Source organism: Lepisosteus platostomus, chromosome 12, assembly GCF_059453375.1.
Source record: "Lepisosteus platostomus isolate fLepPlt1 chromosome 12, fLepPlt1.hap1, whole genome shotgun sequence".
In the NCBI taxonomy this organism is placed as follows: domain Eukaryota; kingdom Metazoa; phylum Chordata; class Actinopteri; order Semionotiformes; family Lepisosteidae; genus Lepisosteus; species Lepisosteus platostomus.
In genome coordinates, this window is record NC_142622.1 from 22,503,948 (window position 1) to 22,525,342 (window position 21,395).

Consider the following 21,395-nt stretch of genomic DNA (forward strand, 5'->3'; position numbering starts at 1 on the left):
CAACTTCTCTGAACCGCACATGACCTCTATTAAACCGATTCAATCAAAGGCAGAAGACCACAGCAAGATGTGGCTTACAATCGAAAGGATTTCCCGAGATCAATTTGCTAACTGCAGCTCCCAAAGGAGACAGGGACACTGTGTGTAACAATATGAGTGCAGAATGAACAAACCTTGCCTATTCTCCAACCAAAACACAGAAATAGAAGACGGCTGCAATACAAGACATGAACCAATTAAGGAAATAACAAAGAGATTGGATATTACAAAGTCCAGTGAATGCGCTCAACAAACAGTTTATTGGGCAGCCCTGAGCTTGAATTTATGACCACACTTCACATCTCCTGCTCAAAGGAGTCTGTTGTCCTGCTTTAACATTAGGGGCAGCAGTGTGTGAAGTAGTGGTTAGGGCTTTGGACCTCTTACTAGAAATGTGTGGGTGAATGATTATGAAACTAAGGTAAACAAATCTATACTAAATGGGATATTTTCTATAGATGCATCAGCTCACAGGAATCGCTGCAAGGCTGCCATTTAATTTCATCCACATTAAATAGAAGAAAATCATTTTGTAAATAACCTTTTAATCACAGAAAGTTGTACACACTACTATGGGCATGAGCACACACTGGTGGATCTTACAATGACATTACCACACTCAAAACACAAAATCCTCACATTTAGCAAATAATTAGTATAGTTAAATGAATGAAATATTAACCAGGATACCCTCTGAACCTCTTATATACCTTCAGACTGAGAGAACAGGGGGCAAAATATAGTAAGTCCATTTTGCCAAAAGAGTAATTTGCACAACTTTTCTTGAGAAAACATGCTTTAAAGCCAGCTCAACCAGCGGTCTGCTTTTCCTCTGGGTCTCTAAAAGGAGACATGGGCAAAGACACAGCCGTGTTATCCTCCAGTGAACTAAAGTCATGTACCCAGGTATCCTTATGTATATATTCACGTATTTACATTATAGTGTAATTTAATAATGGGGACAGGATTTAAATACTTCAATACTGTTGCAATTTCTTGGTGTTACAGGAAAACCCAGGCAAAATACCATGAAAGAACCACATAAGTACACCCAGATAAACCTTAACGTAAAAGCATTTAGTCACCAAACTCTTCGAAAATAAATGATTGCTCTTCCATATACTTTGGCAGTCACAGTTTCGGTGCTTATCCGAACCTTACTATGTAAAACGCTGTAGGCCAAGACCGAAGTCTCCGAACCCTAAAACAGGCCTAAAAATTCAAGGACAAAACTTGCAAGTACTGTAGTTTTTTTTAGGATACGGTATTTAGACATTAACATTTCCCGCCAGAGATGGTTTTGAGTTTGGAATTAAAACACTTTTTTTTAAAAGGTGAACAGTCGTGTTACGTAATCATGGTCTTTGCCATAATGTTCCGAACACTCGCAAAACTTCGAATAAGCGAGAGTTTTCTGCGGCTGAATCGAAGCGCTGGTACGTTAAGGTGTTTTCATTCTGATGATTGTTGTAACTAGAAACGGCACACGGCCAAGACAAGACCGGTGTGCTGTTCTTTACTGCTACGTTGAACAGTGTGGTGTCACACGGGTTATTACGAAGCCAAGGGCAGCAATGGCTGATATTTGTATACCCCTGCCGCCAGCAAAGAAAAAAAAATGCAAACTCCTCAAAAAGCGGGGGAGGGGGTGTCTACGAACCTTATTAATGAGTCAGCCACTTCATTACATGTGACAAGAGCCGTTGTTGTTTTTTCTTCTTGGGGAAACTTCTCACTTAAGGCAAAGCCTTTTCTCCGATGATCTATTGTTTCTTTGTCATTAGTGAGTTGTTTTTTTTTTTGTACGGGCAAAGAAGCCATTAACCAAGCACAGTGCTCCCGCTTCATATCACAGACTACAACATGATATATTCACTGACGGAAAGCGCTCTTGAAGTCGTGTGGCATTGAATTTAATATAATGTACATGTATAGCTAGCCACATTTAATGTCCTTTTTTCAAATTACCTTATTTTTGGCAATCACAAGCTGATTTCTAATCTTGCATCTTGGACCAGCAAACTAACCTTGGATACCTAACAATTAAAAAATCGCATGATTAAACACCGAGGACTTTCTCGTGTCCGTCCTTTTATATTTCATAGAAACAATTTATTCATCCGAGTCCTTCCATGGCTGGTGACAAGCAAGAAGTGTCTGGTCATGAGAAAGGAGTTCCTGGCCCCGGGTAGCCGACATAAGACGTCATTTAAAAGGGGATGGGTCATAATTTACATCGTGGATCCGGGGCCTACGATAGAGGCCTGTTGTCAGCCTGTACCTCCTGCCTTGAGCTGGGGATTCCTAGCAACATGGCCCGCCAAAAGCATCCTTCTTGTTGAAAATTAACCCTTCACTCCTGATCCACACAGTGAAAATGAGAAGTTAACCCCAGACGTTTGTTTTTTACGACAATGGAGCGTGTTATTATCTTGGGTGTTCGTGGGAAAGACGCTGAAGTGTGTGTGCTTCAGTACTCACCCGCTCCTTTCTTCCATCACTGCACATTGCACACCGCAACCACCACGGCACGATTAACAGACCCACCTTGTTAATATGTTTGTTTTACTATTTTTTGGCAGCCCCAGCAAACTGTCATCATAAAATATAACAGCAACTGGGGAGGCTCTAGTTAACCGGCCATGTCTGACTTTCATGTCAGAGAGGAGTGTTGGTGTGTGCGCTGATGAAACAGTCAATCCGGAGTATAAATACCAGAACAGTAGGCACCTTAAGAGGAAGAGGAAAAACTTGCAAATCCAACGTTTTACAACAAATACTCACTCTGTCGGGTGCTCCGGGTCATAAAAGTCCCCCATGTTCTCCGCCGACTGCAAAGAACTCCTTCTCTTGTCTTAAAAACATCCAGTAATCCCGATTTCCCAAACCAAACAGGCTGCTCAAAGGCACATCAAACAAACGGAACACTCTGATCCTGGCCACTGGGGTTAATGCAACCATGCGGGTTTAACCCGATACATTCCTTTTTTCCCGAAAAAAATAAGCAATACGGATATTTCCGACACTTGACAATTTATCGTCCCTGGGTGTGTGTATTTTTATTTTCCCCCAATTTGATAGAATTTACCCGCGGCAGCTCCTCCTCTCCTCCCTGGACAACCTCACGCCATGACGAGATCGGCACTCTTTCCACAGGTCGAGTTATTACATCAGGGCAGAAAAAGGGGGGTCCGGCCGTGTGTGTAGAGAACAGAGCAGGAATGTTATTCTCGCCAAAAGCTTTCCTCTTTAAAAGAGCACAAATGCTTAAACAGCGCTCTATATTCTATTATTTATTTAAAAATTCTGCTACCGCCAGCATGATGTAATTATTCTTCTTGTTGTTTTTAGATTTTAGTGAATAAATTGCTTGTCTTCAAAGTCACGCAGAAGGTCCAAAGGAAAGACACGCTGGTGATTTTTTTTTCAATTCACTCTTTTTCTCCTTTTTTTGCGTCTCCCTGTGAAACGGAAACTGAAAGAATATAACTTCCTACCCGACAATCAGAGCTGAAAAACACCCTCCCCCTAATCTGTAACATGGTATAAAGCCATCACCCTGCGATAAAAAAAAACTCGGTTCGCGTCTCAGATTACGATAATGCATTGAGTGTTTGTGCTCAGAAGGATTAAATGAATGTACTTGATTTAGTCCAACTTTATTTTTTTAATCTATCTGGCAAAAAAAAAGCAACATTCAGGTATGTAGGCCGCCGGCGTTGTCGTTACTAAGATAAACAAACCTGCATGTCCAGTATTTTACGTAGCTGTAAAGTAAGTAGTTTTGTTAATAAGGGTTGGAGCTTCTTTATAAAGCAAAAGGTGGAGATTGATAAACACCGCCATGAACAAGCGTAGTGGTATGACAATGTTAAATAGTTCAGAGTTCCCGTTGTGTATGAAGTTTGAAAACGTTTTTCTCTTTGCTGTATTACGAGCTGATTATACATGATCGTGTTTAATTTGGAGCGTATACCTTTTCAACTAGGATCAGTTTTCTATAAAGTCATATTTTTGATCGCCGTTTACACGACTCAATTTAAAAACCGCTTGACTTTTTGTCTCCAGCGGGTAATAATAGTTTAGGATAAGGATGTGATAGTGTTGGTACAGGTGTCGCAATAGGTGAGAATTTGTAAATGGGCGAGTCCAAATTGGGGAGACAGAATAAACGATAAGAATTTCTTGGTTTGCCAATATAAGACAAAAGCCTCCTAAAATATCTCTTTGGGTGGTGGCTTACTTACAAGAACTTGCAGTTTGCTCAAACTTGAGTTATCCTAACCATTGGTAGTTCCATCTTTGGTTTGCCAGCTCAGTTAATGAAGCTGTTAGCTATTGCTGTCAGTTCCTGTGTCCACAACAGCAGACCTGATTCCTGTTGGTATTTCATATCATATCTCTCTTCCCGTCTTCACAGGGTGAGGCTTGTGAAGAGGCATGTCTGCTGTGTGGCTCCATGTGGGTCAGTGTGGAAACCAGTTGGGCCTGGAGTGGTGGAGATGGGTTTCTGAGCGGCCCAGCAAGGACAGGTGAGCTTACAGCTTATTTCCTGGCTGTGTCTCTATTTCATCCTTTCTCCTGTCCCAATTCCAGCTGTCTCTCCTCATCTCAGACATTCCCCTTTTTCTTTCTGTTTCTCCCAACTAGCTTGTGTTGTGTAATTGTTCTTCCATTTTTTTAATCTACTTATGCAGTACAAGGTCCTGGGGGAAAGCCAGAGAATATTCTGGGAAGTAACGGTACAAGGCAAGATACCAGTGTATCTGGTATACCAGGGCACATACAGACGCAGACATACACACACTTGCACCAGGGCCAATTAACCTACCAGCATGTCTTTAGACTCTGGGAGGAAACGCATGCGTACTTGGGAAGAACATACAAACCCCACCCAGATAGCACCCTGGGCATTAAACCCAGGGCCACCTGCGCTGCAAGGCAGCAATGCCAGCCTCTTTGCCACCCGTCCACCTAGTTATGTGCTACAGTGATGGTTAAATGTGTTTGTTTGAGTGGGGAGCTGGTTTGGCATGCGATAGATGCCAAGGAACAAGTAAAGGTTAATTCTACATTGAAAAGTAGTTGGAAGAAATGTCTTTTGGCTGTAGAGCCTTCTTCTGGTGTGCCACAATGTTTCTTCTTTCTACTTTTCAGCATGGAATTAACCTTCACTTGTTCCTGTTTTATGCTGATAATGCTTTGCATTGGTAAAAGTGGAAGAGAAAGGTTTTAGCTTTGATGAGTGTTAAAATGCAGTATATAACAGCTGTTTTACCTATAAAATTGCAGTACTGGGAAAACTGTGCCTTGGTAACGGCACATACCAGAGGGTGGTGAGATGACCAGTGTCCAGTAGTGTGCTTTAATGTGCTCTCAATGTGCTGTGTCAAACACTTGAACACCTGCAGGTACCCGTTCTGCAGCAGTGATGGATCGCTGGCCGCGGTGTGTGTGGACAGTGAACCCAAGGTCCTGCGCAGGACCCAGAAGCTGGTGAAAAGCGGGTGAGTCAGTCCTCCGTCCTCACCAGAGCTGCCTGGGCTCGGCTTAAACTGATGAGGTGGAGATTTTCCTAGGTTATTCCCGTGCGGATAATTCAAGGCTGGGCTGTAACATAAATGAATAAATAGCTGATTTTTTTTTTTTTAAAAAAGGGCAGGGCTGGGCTCGGCTCACTTGTGCTTGTCGTGTTGAATCAACTGCTACCAGTCGGATGTCCGTGACCTCCGTTTCCATCAGCCCTGGAGTGATGGCAGGCTGCCCCTGTCCACTCCTCCTGAGTCTCCTTTCCTCACTGTAGAACTTGATTTGTGAGGTCTGAGAGACAGGTAGACACCTGTTATATTTACAGAGAGAGTACATGATGTTTCGGAGTATCTGGAAGGCAGGGATAACTATTGTCAGAAATAATCATAGTACTATACGTGGGAATATTTTATTAAATTATTTGCTTCAAGTACCCCCTTGAGATTTTAACTAAATCAAACCTTTCAATAAATGCTACAGCAACCTTCTTAACATGCTTCCTTTCACTTTGTAAAATATTAATATTACTACTGTTGTTTTTCTTATTCCTATTATTACATTTTTATTTATTAATTGGACGATTTAATTTGGTTGACATTTCCATTACGAACTCCCTAAACCCCTGCAGTACTGTCACGAGCCGCTAGGGGGTTCATGAACCCCTGGTTGGGAACCCTGGTTTAAAGTATAAAAGCTGCTCGAAAATGTATGAGTGCAGAACATTACAGGAAAACGCACTTTTGTGCATTCCTTTTTGGTCTCTGGAAATGGCCTTTTCCATAACCAATTGAAACTCATTTCAAAGCTTTGCTGAACTGTGCTGTGACTTTGTTAAACCCTCGATCAATTTGTTAACCAGGGAGCTACTTTAGAAATCTCTCGGGGGGGAAGCTATCATGCATTGGGTGAATCCAGTGAATCTGATGATACCTTGGACCCCAGTAGCTCTTCGGATCCACACATCTCTGACCCTACGTGCACAGGGAATCCGAGAAAATATGTAACTGGTCATCTTTTTGTTTACCCTTTTTTTTAAAAAAGAAATGTTGATTGAAAAGTGACAGGCCTCTGAAAACAAAAGTGGCCGTTCAGCTCCTCAAGGCTCATACTGAACCTTGTCAGGATACTGTCGGCTCCAGGGCGGCCTCTCGCTGCTTGCACTGCTCCAGCTGTGGCAGGTAGAGTAGTCCACAGACTTGTACAGCTCTCTGCAGACGAGCCTGGTGAGAATCTGACACCTCTCTCCTCGAGGCACAGCATCTCGGTGACCCTCGCAGCCTGTTCAGTGCCATGTGATGGCCACATTGTGAAAGGTGCTAGATAGCTGTGTCCCTTTGTCATTTCAGGAGCCTCAGGGAATCGAACATCATTGCGGGACAAGGTGGCCGGGGCAGTAATTGGGCATATGGTGAGAGATCAGACTGCTGTACTTAGAGCAGGGAGGGGAGGATTGTGATGCTGCTTTATTATTCTACTTTTTTGGCCCTTTGAAGGAACAAGTGCAAGAAATAATACACGGGTGCCAGGGTATACATTGTTGTAAAAAGCGTTGGCATTAAGATTGTTGATCTGATTAAGACGGAGACACTTCAGTCCTTATGCCACCACCAGCATGGAGACCGCATGGCATACTGGGAACTCTGGACTTGGGCTAAGAGGACCATGGGTTGAAGATCTCAAATGGAGATGACAGCGGTTCCCCTCCTGCCTTGTGCCCTGAGCTTCTTTAATAAGTCCTGGGCTGCCTCAGCTCCTACCAGCAATAAGTAGCTTTTGGATAATGGATTGGCCCAAAGATCTTGTATGAGCTGTTTCCAGGTTAGGTTCCACAGTTCTAGGATCTCGGTAATAAAAAGGAAAATCCCATGCCTGTAATGATACTGCTGCTGCTGGTAGCAGTAATCCGCTCCCTGCACAGTTGATGAAAGCAGTGTTTCAGTCCTGCTCAGATGCTTTGTCATGGTTAGTTTTAAAGGAGAAGTAGGCCATCAAAACGCATACAGTAGCTATTTGTAGCAATAGCGTTTAGTCGGTAAAGAAGTCAAAGGTGGTGGTTCGTCTTGTACAACAGACCAGACATTGGGGGGGGTGGGGGGCGGAAATTGCAGTTGGCTGCTTTCTCTGCCTAGATGAAAATGAAACTGTCTTCATGGGGAATGATCAACTATCAATTCAATGTGTTCGCAAATAAAAATAATGTGTGTGCTTTTTGTGGAGCAGGGACAGAGATCAAATGGACTTTTCCCGTATTTGCCCCCTCCCCCCCCAAGAACAGCTGTTTTTTTTTAAAAGAAATTCCACATCCCTGCGATTTGTTTCAATGTCTGATCTGTTGTACAAGCTGAACCCCCATCTTTGACTTTACTGATTGCACGCTGTTGCTACAAATAGCTACGGTATGTTTTGGTACCAGTCTCACGTGGGCCTACTTCTCCTTGCATACTGATCATGACTAAGGGTCCGAGCATCAGGAGGGCAGGGAGCTGACTGCCTGCGTTAATCTCGGTGCCCGTTGTCCTTGTGTTGGCAGGGTACCATGGTGCCCCGGCTGAGGGGGAGAGCAGCCTGCTCTCGCGGGCGATGGAGAGTGTGCGCAGAGAGGTGGAGAGGAAGGATTGCTACTGTGGCACAGTGCTCTTCCACAGCCTGAGCGGAGGCACAGGCGCAGGTGGGCTGGAGTGAACGTGAGAGGTGCCCCCTCTGGCCTCCGAGTCCGTGCTCCTCACTGCATCTTGGAGGAACGTGTGGCCCAGCCTTCTCCTGGACAGGGTGTGGTGCAGGAAAGACTGAGGCCGTGCCAGAACAGTGGGGCTCCTAAGATACACTGCTGTAAATATCGCTCCTCAGGAGGAATACGGTAAAGTGGCTATTCCCCTAATTCTTTTTGTTGGAATTGTCCTGCAGGGCTGGGTGCCCGCCTGTGTGAGGAGATCCGTGAACAGTACCCTGCAGGCCACATCCTGTCGGTGTCTGTGGTGCCCCATCACCATGGGGAGAGCCCCCTGCAGCATTACAACAGCCTACTGAGCCTTGCTGCTCTGCAGAGGTACTGTTTGTTCATAATGTACGTGTGCTACCTGTCTGTAGTAATAATAATTGCTTACATTTATATAGCTCTTTTCTGGCCACTCCGCTCAAAGCGCTTTACAGGTAATGGGGACTCCCCTTCACCACCACCAATGTGCAGCATCCACCTGGATGATGCGACGGCAGCCATAGCGCGCCAGAACACACACCACACATCAGCTAACAGTGGGGAGGAGAACAGAGTGATGAAGCCAGTTCATGGACGGGGATTATTAGGAGGCCATGATTGGGAAAGGCCAATGCAATTGGCCAGGACACCAGGGTAACACCCCAACACTTTTGGAGAAACACCCTGGGATTTTTAATGACCACGGAGAGTCAGGTGCCTTTTTACAGTTTAGTCACTATACTGGGGCATTGGGACCCACACAGACTGCAGGGTGAGCGCCCCCTACTGGCCCCTCTAATACCTCTTCCAACAGCCACCATAGTTTCTCCCAGGAGGTCTCCCATCCAGATAAATCCAGATACCAGGCTGATACCTGCTTAGCTGGCAACCAACTGTAGCTGTGAGTTGCAGGGTGATATGGCTGCTGGCTGTAAGCATTGCACAGTCGACCCGCACCACCTATTCAAGACCTGCCTGTCAGGGCCACATTCTGGGTTGTCAGTGTCTTTTACTCTCCCCTCCAGGTCTGCAGATGGCGTGCTCCTGTTCCACAATGATGAGGCCCTGAGTCAAGCCTTGACCCTGCAGGGTAGAGGTCTTGCCAGAGCCCATGGCCTACCACCCCAGGCCTCCCTTGCGGCCATGAACTCCTGCATGGCTTCCTGCCTGGCAGGCCTGCTGCTGCCAGTGCGCAGTCTTACCACCACAAGGTAACGGGTTAACCGGCCGGGGATGGTGGCTGACATGGGGAGAGGAGAGTGGCACAGTCTCGGTTTAGAAGCCGTGTCTGCTGTTTAAATCCAATATCCTATACACTCATCAGGGGGAAGACTGCTGATGGACAGAACGAGTGTCCCAGAGCTGCCAGTAAAACGCACGTTGTCCAGACACCGTTGGAGTCAGATGTCGGTTTATTTATTTGGCTGGCAAGACGCAAAAGATACATCAACAACACTTCCTCTGTCTCATTCATGTTGTATCTTCAGCACGCTGCTTGGCCTGTCTATCTAGTGTAGCGTCAAACTACTCAGTTGACTGGCTTCACCTGATATGGGACCAGGACTAAGTATGAACCAAGTGATAAGTTGGTCCCAGGTGGGCCTAACGGCTGCCCTCAATACTCCCTAGCTGGAGTGGTGTGTGGGCATTGACACAGCATGGTATTGCCAATACCCTGTGCTGGATAGGTTGCCACAGAATTATTAAAGCTCCTGCCCCAGTGCTGAGTTTGGCTCCAAGATGGCCAAACCTAAGGGTGCATTTGCCCTAAATGGTCACTAGATGCCAGAGGGAGACTGGCAGATGGCAGAGGTTTTCAGCTCTGGGTCCCGGACAATAGATGCCCACTTGACCCATGAATGTTAAGTGGAGGAGGGATTCTTTCATGAAGTAGAATAGCTGAAGAAAGAAAAGGACTTCTTTCAAAAGGAGCAGTTTTGCCATAGTAGACTGTTTGAAGTCTCAACAAAGCACAGTAGATGTGGGGAATTTTATCAAGGTGTATTGTCTTATCGGGTTTTGTTGAAACTGTTTCTAAAGAGCTATATCAGGGGTTTTTTTGTCAGCTGAACCCCCTTCAACAAATTATTTGCCTCAAGTACCCCCTTGAGATTTTAACTAAATCAAACCTTTCAATAAATGTAGATAGATGCTACAACAACATTCTTAACATGCTTCTTTTCACTTGGTAAAATATTAATATTACTACCGCTCTATCAATATGGATTTCCGGAGTGAGAATACTAAGCGAATACAGAAGAGTGTAGAAGTCATTAGAAGATGAGCTAATGTTGATAGAATTAATCTTTCTACCCTTTATTAGAGAGCTTAGGAAGCCTAAACTGGTACAATTTCCCTGCTAGGAGTCAAGCATGTAGGGATTTACTTTCACTGTGGGGAAATGTTTGCATATGGGTGGGATGCTAGCACCCCTAGTGTCTGCGCTAGCAAAGAGCACACATGATCAGTAGAGCAGCTGGTGACCCCCTCACATCCACTGAGTCAGGTATGAATGAAAAGTGCCTCCGAAGCTCTTCACCTCCTTTTTGTTTCCTCATGTGGGCTCTGATTTCACATTTGGATTTGGTGCTTCATTTCTTCGTTCATCCTTAGTCTAGTCCCACACTGACTGCTTTTGACAGTTTTTAAACCAAATATTTCCCATTTTCAAAATTTGAGTTCACTGCTCACTATACTTGCCATAGTAGACTCTGAGAATATCAACCTCCAGATGGCAATAGAGCCGTCACTGCTTTTGATGTCAATCAGTTTGCCAGTTGTACGCGCTGGTTTGGTTAACAACGCACAGTAGCAATGAAGGCGGAGTGCAGAGCTTGGACGATTAGGGTTCTGTTGCCTAGGTGACCCGATGTCTGGACCTCTCGTAATCTGTGTTCACAAATAAGCATTCAGGGATACAGTCATTAACAATGTTGTTCTCACTTGGAAACATACAGTATTACAGATCAGGTGTACCGCTCTTGAGAACAGTAGAGCATATGGTTGATTTCCCTTCAGATGGAGCAGTTTGAGATTATTCTTATGGAAACTCAATACACAAAAGATGATTGTTGACCTGTCTCATTTATGTTTTATGCTCTTTATAAGGAAATAACTTTTACTAACGATTTCCTGAGTGAGAACCCCAAGCCTTGAGCAAGGCAAGTGTATAGGAATATCCGATTGTAGTAGAATTTGGAAGTAGAGACTTTAGACTAAATTGAAACCTGCTCCTGTTTTCCTGCTGGGGGCTGGTGGTACAGAGATGAACCCTGGATGTGCTACCTTGACAATAGAGAAATCTCTTACAGCAGCATCAGATGTACAGTATCTGTGGTGTTTGAGAAAAGGATTGGGTTGTGTAATTGCTCTCTGCTGTGTGGGTATGTAGCACTGGGTTAGTACTATTGGTGTATGTTTTGTAAAACATACACCAATAGTACTAACTATTGGTGCTGATATTTTCCGTTTTGTAACTGCTCTGTAGAATTTAGGGTCATAGAGGAGCTGGAGCCTATCGCAGCAAGCAATGGTTTCAAGGCAGAATACACCTTGCACTATCCCTCACAGGGCAGACACTGATGCAAACAGACGCACACTCCCACACAAGGCCCAGTTTTTCCAGAAGCCCGTTAACCTACCAGCTTGTCTCTGGACAGTGGGTGTCTCAGGTGTCAGTGCACCCGGAAGAAACACTTGTGAACATGGGGAGAACATACAAGCTCCACACAGATAGAACCCCAGGAATTGAACCCAGGGCCCCAGCCCTGCGTGGCAGCACTGCTAACCGCTGTGCTGTCCCTTACCAGTTTTATAGTTCACCATTTTTTAACTCATGTGCTATGCACGTCCTTCTTTCTGTGCTTTTACAACAATGTGTTGTGCATTCTGTCTCTCTACAGTGGGCTCAGTCTGGGGCTGGAGCCCTGGGAGTTGCTGAGGTCTGTCTGCCCTCTCCCGGCAGCCAAGTTTCTCCACACCGGCCAGGCCTGCTCCAGGTAGGGGTCACCACACAGGATAGTCCTGAGCACTAGCCAGTCCGTACACAAAATAGTGATTCCTGCCTGTCAAGATTAATGATGCACAACATATAATCTTTAAAAGATAAAGCTGAACTCTTTCAAAATGTGAAAGGCTTGAGTAATGAACACTGTCTTAAACTAACCTAGCTCCTTTCACTTCAATAAATGTCAGGTAAGCACATTTATTGAACTTTTTATATAAAACGTTCATAGAAATATTTGACTTCACTTGGATGTTGAGACCACCTTCCTGGTTGTACGTGGCAGAATCCAGCTCCAGTATTCCAAAATTCAGCTTAATTGTACAGTAGTATCACTCGGAATGCCCGGAAAAGCTGGGTATAAAGTATTCTCGTGACTCATACATGGTAATACAGGTGTGCTTTGCAGACCACAGGTAGTGATGGCTGCTTCTTGGTTTTTATACATCAGAGGGAATACTTCGTGGGACAGCTTGGCATCTTCTAGTCTCCAGTCTCTGCCTCGCCACTCTCCCTCGGGGAAGCCTGTATCCTTCGGTACGCTGCCTCCCTTCCTCACTCCCAGCGCCTCGGCTCTAACCACAAGCACACACTGCCTCCTACCATCTGTCCCATCCTGACCTGCGTTTGACCCTTGACCTCTGTGGGCCTACAGCACTACAGCAGAGCTGTCCTTGCAGTAGCTCGGGGTGACCAGGACGGCTCGTTCCTGTCAACAGCACCAGCGGTTTCACAAAAACTGAGACTTGGCCACCGCTGTGTCTCTTGGAATCCTTTCCCTCTTGACTTTTGGACAGGTAACCACACCCCCTCTTACTGTAAATGACGGCACTAATCTCATTTTTTCACTGCAGGTTGTTTCCTTATGAAAGATATACAAAAATCTAGCACTCTAGGCTGGATAAGTCTTTGCCTATAATTAATTTAAATTGTTCAACACACCTATTACTGGATGTGGGAAACGTATTTCAAAATGAAATAAAAAACCTTAGTCACATGGAAGATATGCAGCCATTGATCAGTTTATGGTTGTGTAAAGCGCAGAACCTTTGCCCTAATGGGTGGCTAGTTTTAGGGTTAGGGTCATGATTGGTCTGAGAAGGTAGAGTTTGGTTTGGAGTATTAGCCGTGTTTCATTTGGCGACGAGTCCCATCGAGAGTCCCTTTCAAGGAAAAGCACCTTTGCAAAGTACTGTGCATTAAAACCAATTTCGGGGAGCTGCAGTGACGGGGAATGGGGTGTACTTGTCCAGGGGTGTGCGAGCGAGGCTTGCTCGTGTTGTGATGGGACATGCCGTGTGCTTCCAGACCCCCGGGATGAGCCGAGCCCTAGCCTCTCCTCGCGCTCGCTCACCGTCTGCTCCAACCACAGCAGCGTGGAGGATCTCCTGCAGCGCGTGGGCCAGCGTGCCCAGGACATGCTACGTGCCCGCGCCTACCTGCACTGGTACCAGCGGTACGGCTGCGAGCCGCACGACTTCCTGCAGGCGCTGGACACCCTGAGCGCCGTCACGCGGGAGTACAGCACTGGAGGGGAGCAAGGCGGAGAAGCGGACGCAAAGTGGCGGGGCTAGGTTGTGTACGGGGTGAAAATGACTCTTTTTCCATGACTTTACAGACCGATTTAAACAAGCTCGTCGTTTTTGTTTTGCTTGTGATTTCTCCTTCTCTGAATCAGAGTGTGCTGTGAAATCTTCGCTTCTAGGGCGAGATTTTGTACAAAGTAACCCAGTGCCTAAAAGAAAAAATACTTTTCCAAGCGCATTTTTTTTCAGGATGAGTTCTCTCCTGCTGTATCTTCGTCTTTTCACGAGCTCCCTCTTCTCTTCCCGTAAGTGACTCCTTTCTGTCCGGTTGCCCTCCTCGTGTTCTCCACTTCTTTCTCCCGATCCATTTGTATAATGCAAGATGTATGGTTAGGAAACGTTCTTCATTAAAAGCCTGAATCAAACAACATCACGAGCTCTTTCTTGAAACTTAATATTGGAGGGTGTTGTTGTTTCTGATCTGTCCCCAAGACCGTCCTGGAGTCGAACAAGTAACAACAAGTGAAGGAGGGTGCTGAATGTTGCGGTTTAAGGTGGCAGACGAAGAAGGACGGGGTCTTCTGGGTGCTGTGCTCGGCTTGGGAATGATGTTGGAGTTCGGCAGGATTAATGAGCGGCAAGACAGTGCAAGAATTTGTAAAGTACTCTGTAGTATAATAGGAAATGTGGGATACAGGAAGCCAAAGAAAACTGGATACAATAGTACTTAGTACATGTAGAATGCTAGTTGTGTAATTTTGAACTGTAGCATCAAAGCATAAATCTAGATCAAAACAACTGTTTTCAATGAGTTGCTGAAAGGCGGGCTACAAATTCCCAAAGGTGTTTTATATAGCTTATGATGCTTAAAATTGTCCATAACCTAATGCACATAGCATCTGTGTTGTTTATATTAAACTGAGAATATAGATAATTTGTTTTTTATATGCAAGACAAATCGTGTTGCTGGTGCCCTTGTGTAAGCATTAACACTGCTTTAGGAACTGCCTTGGGTTTAACAAAATGCATTTACAGATCATCATCATCTGCATTAATTCCCCAAAAGCTAACATGGATATCCAAAAAAGAACCCTGTGGTACTCCAGAGCTGAGCTTCGCACAATCGGGACAAATTCAGATATTGTGGCAGTGAGATAAAAACAGAAGTTAATAGAAACGTTAACAGAATATCATTATCAACGGTGTTGAAAGCTGTTGATTAAATCTTTAAAAGCAGAAGGGAGCAAGAACTCTCATCACATTGAGAACACCATGTAAGAAGGTGTCAGAGCTGCTTTGTTTGAAAGCTGCCTGAAATTTCATAACTCAGAAGCTCCTGGAACTATGAAGGAACCACAAACTTCAAAGGCAGGGTACAGTTAGAAGCATTTGGGAACAATGCATCCTTTTGGGAGATTTGAAGTACATTTGGAAGCATGCAGAAGCATGCGTGATGATATGGGAGAGCTTTTTAGAACACTGGAGTATTTTGGGAACATTACAAAGCATTACTTCTAGAACATTAGGAAGCAGATGAGATCATTTTCCAGCACTGGCAACTTTGGGGAATACTTCAGAACATTTGGCAGTGTTTTGCAAGAGGAAGAGGAAGGTTAAAAATAGGACAGTATGTGGGAAAACCACTGGGGAAACTGGCCTTTTTCAAAATATGCAAAAATATGGTTTTAAAAGTCGGGGAACAGTACCGAGAATAAGCAACAGATTTACAACATGAATGAGCAATTCAAGCTGAAGTGACTGGAGGGATGGAGAGGGGTCAAGAGAGCATGAAGCTGTCCTCACAGAGACAAGTGCACCAGCATGCTCTGAGAGTGTTAGGGGTACAAACAGAATGTAGAAACTGGAAGGAGATACCTTGGGGCATGAAGACTAGTAAATGTTGTGGTTTCTGTGGTGTAAATGGCAGATGAAAATGGTAGAATTGTCTGGCCAAGTAGTATCCATAAAATCTTGATAAATAGCATCAGAGGAAATAAGATTAGAATTTAGTGTAGGATTTAGACTTCTTAGTAGTGGAAAAAAAACAGTTTTCCTTGAATATCCTTAATATCCTTCTTTCCTCCTCCAGCCCCCTCATCTCCCATCCATTTCTCCTATCTCCCCTTTCTTTTCCCCTCTCTCTCCTTTCAGGTTAGCATTATTGACAAGACAGTATTGTATATGGCTTTTTAGAACAACTGGCACAGGGCAAACGGCGATGAAAAAAGGAGCACAGTACACTCTCGCTCTCCCTCCCCCGAATTGCTCTTTTCTATTTGTTGCCATTGGCCCCAGCTATACCCGCTTTCCTAACTAGAAGCCCAGTTAGATACTGCTGGGACATCCCAGCCTTCTGTTTTTCTCCCCGTCTCTCCAACATTAAAGATTGCAGTAATTAGGTCTCTGGGTGTCGCAGCAAAAGTGACACACATCATCTCTCCATGTCTCCCTCCATACCTGTCTTCTGCATCTCTAACAGGAGGTGAGAGGCAGTGAGCTTTCCCCATTTCTGCTCTTTTTGAGTAGTTCTGTCAATTGCTAGCAGGGGACAGGCTTCAATTATAACTGGGTGTCATGGAAATTTTTGCATTTAATTACAAAAATGGTCTTCTTTTCTTGCCTTTTTAAAAAGCTCGCAAGCTGAATCTTATTTTGAAAGATAGATGCAGGCAGGCAGGAACGTGACATCATGTTGTAAGCGTATTCTGAGCCCTTTCCACTGTGGCATGAGCCCATAGTCAACATGTATGGTAAAGGCAATGTGATCCCTCCACTGTCATTAACCTGCTCTATCACAACTTTTGGGTCAGGACTTGATCAAGATGCACCTTTTGCTTTTGTGTCGCCTGGCCTCATGGTAAACATGTTCACGCAGCTAATTTGTTTAAAAAAAAATATTTTTTGTCCAGAAGCCATAAGTCATGTGCTTGTATTTCTTTTCTTCAACTTCCAAATCCAACCAGAATTCTGCGGCTACATTGTAAAGATCTAACTCTAGAGCCAATCTATTATTTTATTTGATCTCCTTGTTTCTTTAGATCTTTGGGTAATTTTGCTTGTGCAATTACTCCTGCACAATTTTAAGGGTATGTTTTCCAACAAGTAAACAACTACAGCACACAGGCTTTTAACCAGTCTCTTTAACTTGCTCGCCGATATTTGTGACTGATCAGCTATTAATAAGTCATCAATATATAAACAGATACTAGTGGGAAAGGCAGTGAATCAGAATCTCACACAGTGAGTGGTTTTATTCTACCTCTACTTCGGTCCAACTGGCCACATTTAACTATCGCATGTGAGTGAGGGAAATCCTGAAAGTAAAAACAGGGTAGTTACCAATTATATAAATCCCAATGAACGTTTTAGGAGCTAAAAAACAATATAAAACTATGCCCCAGAAAACTTAATTCAATTAGTCTATGATTAGGAATGTGGTTGGGCAAAAACAGAGGACATATCCCTCACACCAGCAGTTCAAAGCATTTTGTGCTCTTTACACTCTGAACACTAGGTTTGCTGAACACTTTTCTGCTGGATCTAAAGCTAGTGGAATAGTTAGGCCATACATTTGCTTTATTTTAGTAAGTTAGTAACTGAACTTTAGTAAGTTAAACCAAAATTGTTTTTACAGATTCTGGAAAGAATATGTGATGTTTGTGGGAGAGGTAAATGTCATATCTGTCCAGTTTTGTTCAATAACACAAAAATGAGAAGCAATGCTGTCTAATACTCCATTTAAACATACTTATAGCCTACCATCCAGTGCATACAAATCTGATCCATAATCTGCCCTAAACACTCATGTGCTTATCTCAGCTCCCTGCAAGACCCTGTAACTGCCAGAACAATGTCTTCTGATAGGGAAGGGTCTATCAGCCACCAGCAGAGATGGGGTTTTATATATTTATACGCCAGCAGCCATATCACCCTGCAACTCACAACTGGCAGCCCACTGAAGCTCAGCAGGTGTGAGCCTGGTCAGTACCTGGATGGGAGACCTCCTGGGAAAAACTAAGGTTGCTGCTGGAAGAGGTGTTAGTGGGGCCAGCAGGGGGCGCTCACCCGCATGTGGGTTCTAATGCCACAGTATAGTGACGGGGACACTATACTGTAAACAGGCGCCGTCCTTCAGATGAGACGTAAAACCGAGGTCCTGACTCTCTGTCGTCATTAAAAATCCCAGGGCGTCTCTCGAAAAGATTAGGGGTGTAACCCCGGCATCCTGGCCAAATTTCCCATTGGACCTTACCAATCATGGCCTCCTAATAATCCCCATCTATGAATTGGCTTCATTACTCTGCTGTCATCCCCACTGATAGCTGATGTGTGGTGAGCGTTCTGGCGCACTATGATTGCCATCACATCATCCAGGTGGGGCTGCACATTGGTGGTGGTGGAGGGGAGTCCCCTTTACCTGTAAAGTGCTTTGAGTGGAGTGTCCAGAAAAGCGCTATATAAGTGTAAGCAATTATTATTATTATTATTATTATAATATACTGGTGGTGCTTGTAACAGTGGAGACTGCTGAGATATCTCTGGGAAGTATAAACCAATTTACACTCGCGTATCCCAGCAGGTATGTTATGTGAGAAAGGGCATCTTTTGTGTACTTTTAAAGAAGTCAAGGCAACATTTTTACAGATAATGCCTATATCAAGCAGTTTTGCAATAAACCCGTCTGCTGTGTGGACAGTGCAGTATTAAATATCCAAGTTCACTCAAATATGTAAATAACCAATACAAACATAGCACTCAAATTGGCCACATGTTGGACCTGTAATCCATGGCTTTAAATGAGCAGGTGTCTAGGGTTTATTGGAGCTCTGATAGGGCTGCAGGCACATACAATAGCAAGTTGATTGCCTGTGAGCACAGAGAGCTGAGAAGCCACAGAAAGTAAGTAGGAGATTTGCAATAGTACAAACAAATAGGGAATAAGGTACTGAGGTCTGTAAATATGTATAATTGAAGTACGATATATGAATTATCTGGCTTTCTAATTTATGTAAGATACTACAGATAAAATTGCTTCTAAATGTGTACGATCTTTACCAAATTCCCTGTTTTCTGTATTGCAGGTGACGATCCAAATGTTAAAAAGGTGTTAGTAAATACAGGAGGAGCACTTAGAATAAAACTCCAGATTAAATTAATTTAGGTTTTGAAAATAAATCTGTTTTCCTGCAAACATACATTTCTGCGGTAAATTGAAAATGCTATAATCAGACTCGGGCCTGAAAATTGTTGTCTATTATTACAAATTTTGTGTGACTAAACGTGTGCACAGAACAGGTTTGGAAATGGAAACTTTAAAGGTGGGAAGTGGGATTTTTACATTTGGAATTAATTGCATGGATGTTGAAGATGACAAATGATAGAATACTGCGATACAGCTACTAAAAACGTAACTATTCCAACTGTTATTACTGCTGTTATTAGCACTGCTGCTTTTGCCAGTACCATTGTTTCTCATGCCAAGTGCTGATGCAGTGTTACTCACTGCTGCCAGTGTTGGTGTTAAACCATCAGGACGAAGCTGTGCATGCTCTGGGCTCTGCTGCTCCTGACCAGCCTGGTTCCCACTGGTTCAAGACCTGTGAACGTCTTCCCAATGGTAAGCACATAACTAAAGCTGTCTCCAAACAATTGTATTTGTGATTGTGCAATTCCCTGTTTTTTGTTTCAGCTAAGTTTGTGTTATGTACTGTACAACACAACTCAATCTCTCCTAGAATACTCCTTCTCATACAGGTAACAATGCTGAGTAGTTGGGTCAGCTCATCAGCAGTTAACAGGGGAATCAGGGAGTTGCCGTGTCTCGTGGCTGACAGCTTTCCCGGTATTTCTCCAGCAGAGCAGAATGTGGCACTGTACGGCCGCCCAACCCAGTCCTCGGTGCTAGAGCTGGGGCAGGCCATTAATGCAGTGGACGGAAACACAGAGTCAGACTTCAACAGGGGCTCTTGCAGCAGCACGCACCTGGAGAACTCTCCCTGGTGGAGAGTGGACCTGCTCGCTGAGCACAACATCTCCCCTCTCCGCATCACAAACCGGGAAGATGACTGCTGCCGCGGATGGCTAGCGGGAGCGCAGGTCCTGGTGGGAAACCACCAAGACCATAACTGGAACCAATGGTGAGCATTACCACACTGACAGCGAACACACAGTGATTGTTTCCAAGTGATGCAATGAGTCTGTGATGACAGGGCGTGCGTCTGCAGTCCAGAGCTGCAATAAGTGGAGTCTCCGCTGCCCGCCATCCGCACGCAGTATACCTCTCAGAGTGCAACATAGCCTTCTCTCTCTAGGACCACCAGCAACACCACCCTTTCCTCAAGACTGCTCGTGCCATACTGTGGTTTTATCTGCACGCTACCACTCAGCCCTGAATGACAAGAAAAAGGATTACAGCCCTTTTTCTGTTCAACAGCAATAGCCTGCTCCACCTTTCTTCCTTAAGATAACAAGCTCTGAACACATCTCAACTTTATCTCCAGGCTGCAAATGGCAAGATGCCTGCAGAACAATGTGCCTGAGATGTGAATTAGGAGTGCACATTCAAACTGCAGTCATACAGTATGCTGTTATCCTTAGCAGACCCCAGTGATCTCTACGGGTCCTGAGTGTTTGTGATCTCTGTGCAGGTGTGGAGAGATCTCATCAGGGGGCCAGGTCGCTCGGGAGTTCTGCTGTCTGGGGATGATGGGCCGCTATGTTTCCGTGACGCATCACAACGTGAACAGGATTCTGAGCCTGTGCGAGGTGAAGGTGTTCAGGGTGCCAGTCAGAGATGAGAACTGCCCCTAGCAGTGAACCTCTCCCTCACGCTGGTCTTGAGCACCGAGAGAAGATGTGTGCATCAGTAGTGAAGGAAACTGGCAGCATTTTCTAAAAGGTGTTGTAGTCTGTTGCATTGCACTGTTTTGGCACAATCACATGTGCTGAGTTTTTATGTTGTAATAACATCAAATCAAAGGATTAAAGAGGTTGGACACTGGCATTACCCTGCCTCTGGAAAGTCTGTTATTTAACCTCTCATATTCTGCTGGGTTCCGAACTGTGGCAGAGAAAGAGAGCCCAGGGTGTGTGAACCAACAAGGAAAATATCGATTGGGAAGTTTAGTTGGCATGTGAGCTGCAAAGAAACAGGCAGAGGTTGATCTCTTCTAGTTTTTAGCTTTTTAAAGAAAAAGTCAGAAATGCAGCTGAAAATACCTTTTTGTTTGACATTTTTGCTACTCACTTGTGTGTAGTGGAAATTTTACGAGCGATGTATTTAAAATAAAATGATGGAATCTTTATTTTTTTTCTGTACTGGCACAGATGGTCACCTGGTGCACTGAGAATATGCTTAACAGTGAACACAAGAATACAAGAATATTCAAAACACATGCTGCTGTTCTGTCAACATTATCCTTCTAATATATAGATGGGATTATATCATGATATTATTAGCATAATGTAAACTAATAAATATTGAATGCCTGTGTCCTCGTGATTTCATCAATTATTCCCTTAACTGTAATTGTGACTTTTTTTCTTAATCTTCATTATTCTCTTAAAACTATTGCTATGTTAGTTTCAACTAAATCATGAAGCA

General features: G+C 44.3%; 3 protein-coding genes across 9 annotated transcripts in view; 2 read left to right on the forward strand and 1 right to left on the reverse strand.

The window, feature by feature from the left end:
* setd2 (SET domain containing 2, histone lysine methyltransferase) overlaps nucleotides 1–2,997 on the reverse strand; it is a 60,617-nt gene extending 57,620 nt beyond the window's left edge. For 2 of the 4 annotated variants that reach the window (XM_088601393.1, XM_088601394.1), the window contains exon 1: nucleotides 2,824–2,997. In XM_088601393.1, coding sequence (XP_088457519.1) covers nucleotides 2,824–2,858 — 35 coding nt within the window. In that variant the 5' untranslated portion in view covers nucleotides 2,859–2,997. Of the gene's footprint in view, nucleotides 1–2,007; nucleotides 2,076–2,520; nucleotides 2,716–2,823 lie in introns of those variants that run through there. The other 2 variants (XM_088601395.1, XM_088601397.1) reach the window with 2 other exon arrangements.
* LOC148651296 (uncharacterized) lies at nucleotides 1,455–14,220 on the forward strand. 4 transcript variants are annotated; one of them, XM_088601401.1, is made up of 11 exons: nucleotides 1,455–1,475; nucleotides 4,460–4,571; nucleotides 5,451–5,546; nucleotides 6,915–6,976; nucleotides 8,099–8,236; nucleotides 8,473–8,614; nucleotides 9,289–9,474; nucleotides 12,166–12,261; nucleotides 12,718–12,793; nucleotides 12,922–13,063; nucleotides 13,575–14,220. In XM_088601401.1, the coding sequence occupies exons 2-11, from the start codon at nucleotides 4,480–4,482 to the stop codon at nucleotides 13,838–13,840; spliced, it is 1,296 nt and encodes a 431-aa protein (XP_088457527.1). In that variant the 5' UTR covers nucleotides 1,455–1,475; nucleotides 4,460–4,479; the 3' UTR covers nucleotides 13,841–14,220. The 4 variants fall into 4 exon arrangements, with proteins under 4 accessions (XP_088457527.1, XP_088457526.1, XP_088457524.1 ...); XM_088601400.1 differs by lacking the exon at nucleotides 1,455–1,475 and adding an exon at nucleotides 3,080–3,195; XM_088601398.1 differs by lacking the exon at nucleotides 1,455–1,475 and adding an exon at nucleotides 3,598–3,740.
* A 3,649-nt stretch (nucleotides 14,221–17,869) lies between these two features.
* On the forward strand, nucleotides 17,870–21,284 carry LOC148651297 (fucolectin-like). Its single transcript, XM_088601402.1, has 2 exons — nucleotides 17,870–19,929; nucleotides 20,440–21,284. The coding sequence occupies exons 1-2, from the start codon at nucleotides 19,553–19,555 to the stop codon at nucleotides 20,600–20,602; spliced, it is 540 nt and encodes a 179-aa protein (XP_088457528.1). The 5' UTR covers nucleotides 17,870–19,552; the 3' UTR covers nucleotides 20,603–21,284.
* The last annotated feature ends 111 nt before the right edge of the window (nucleotides 21,285–21,395 follow it).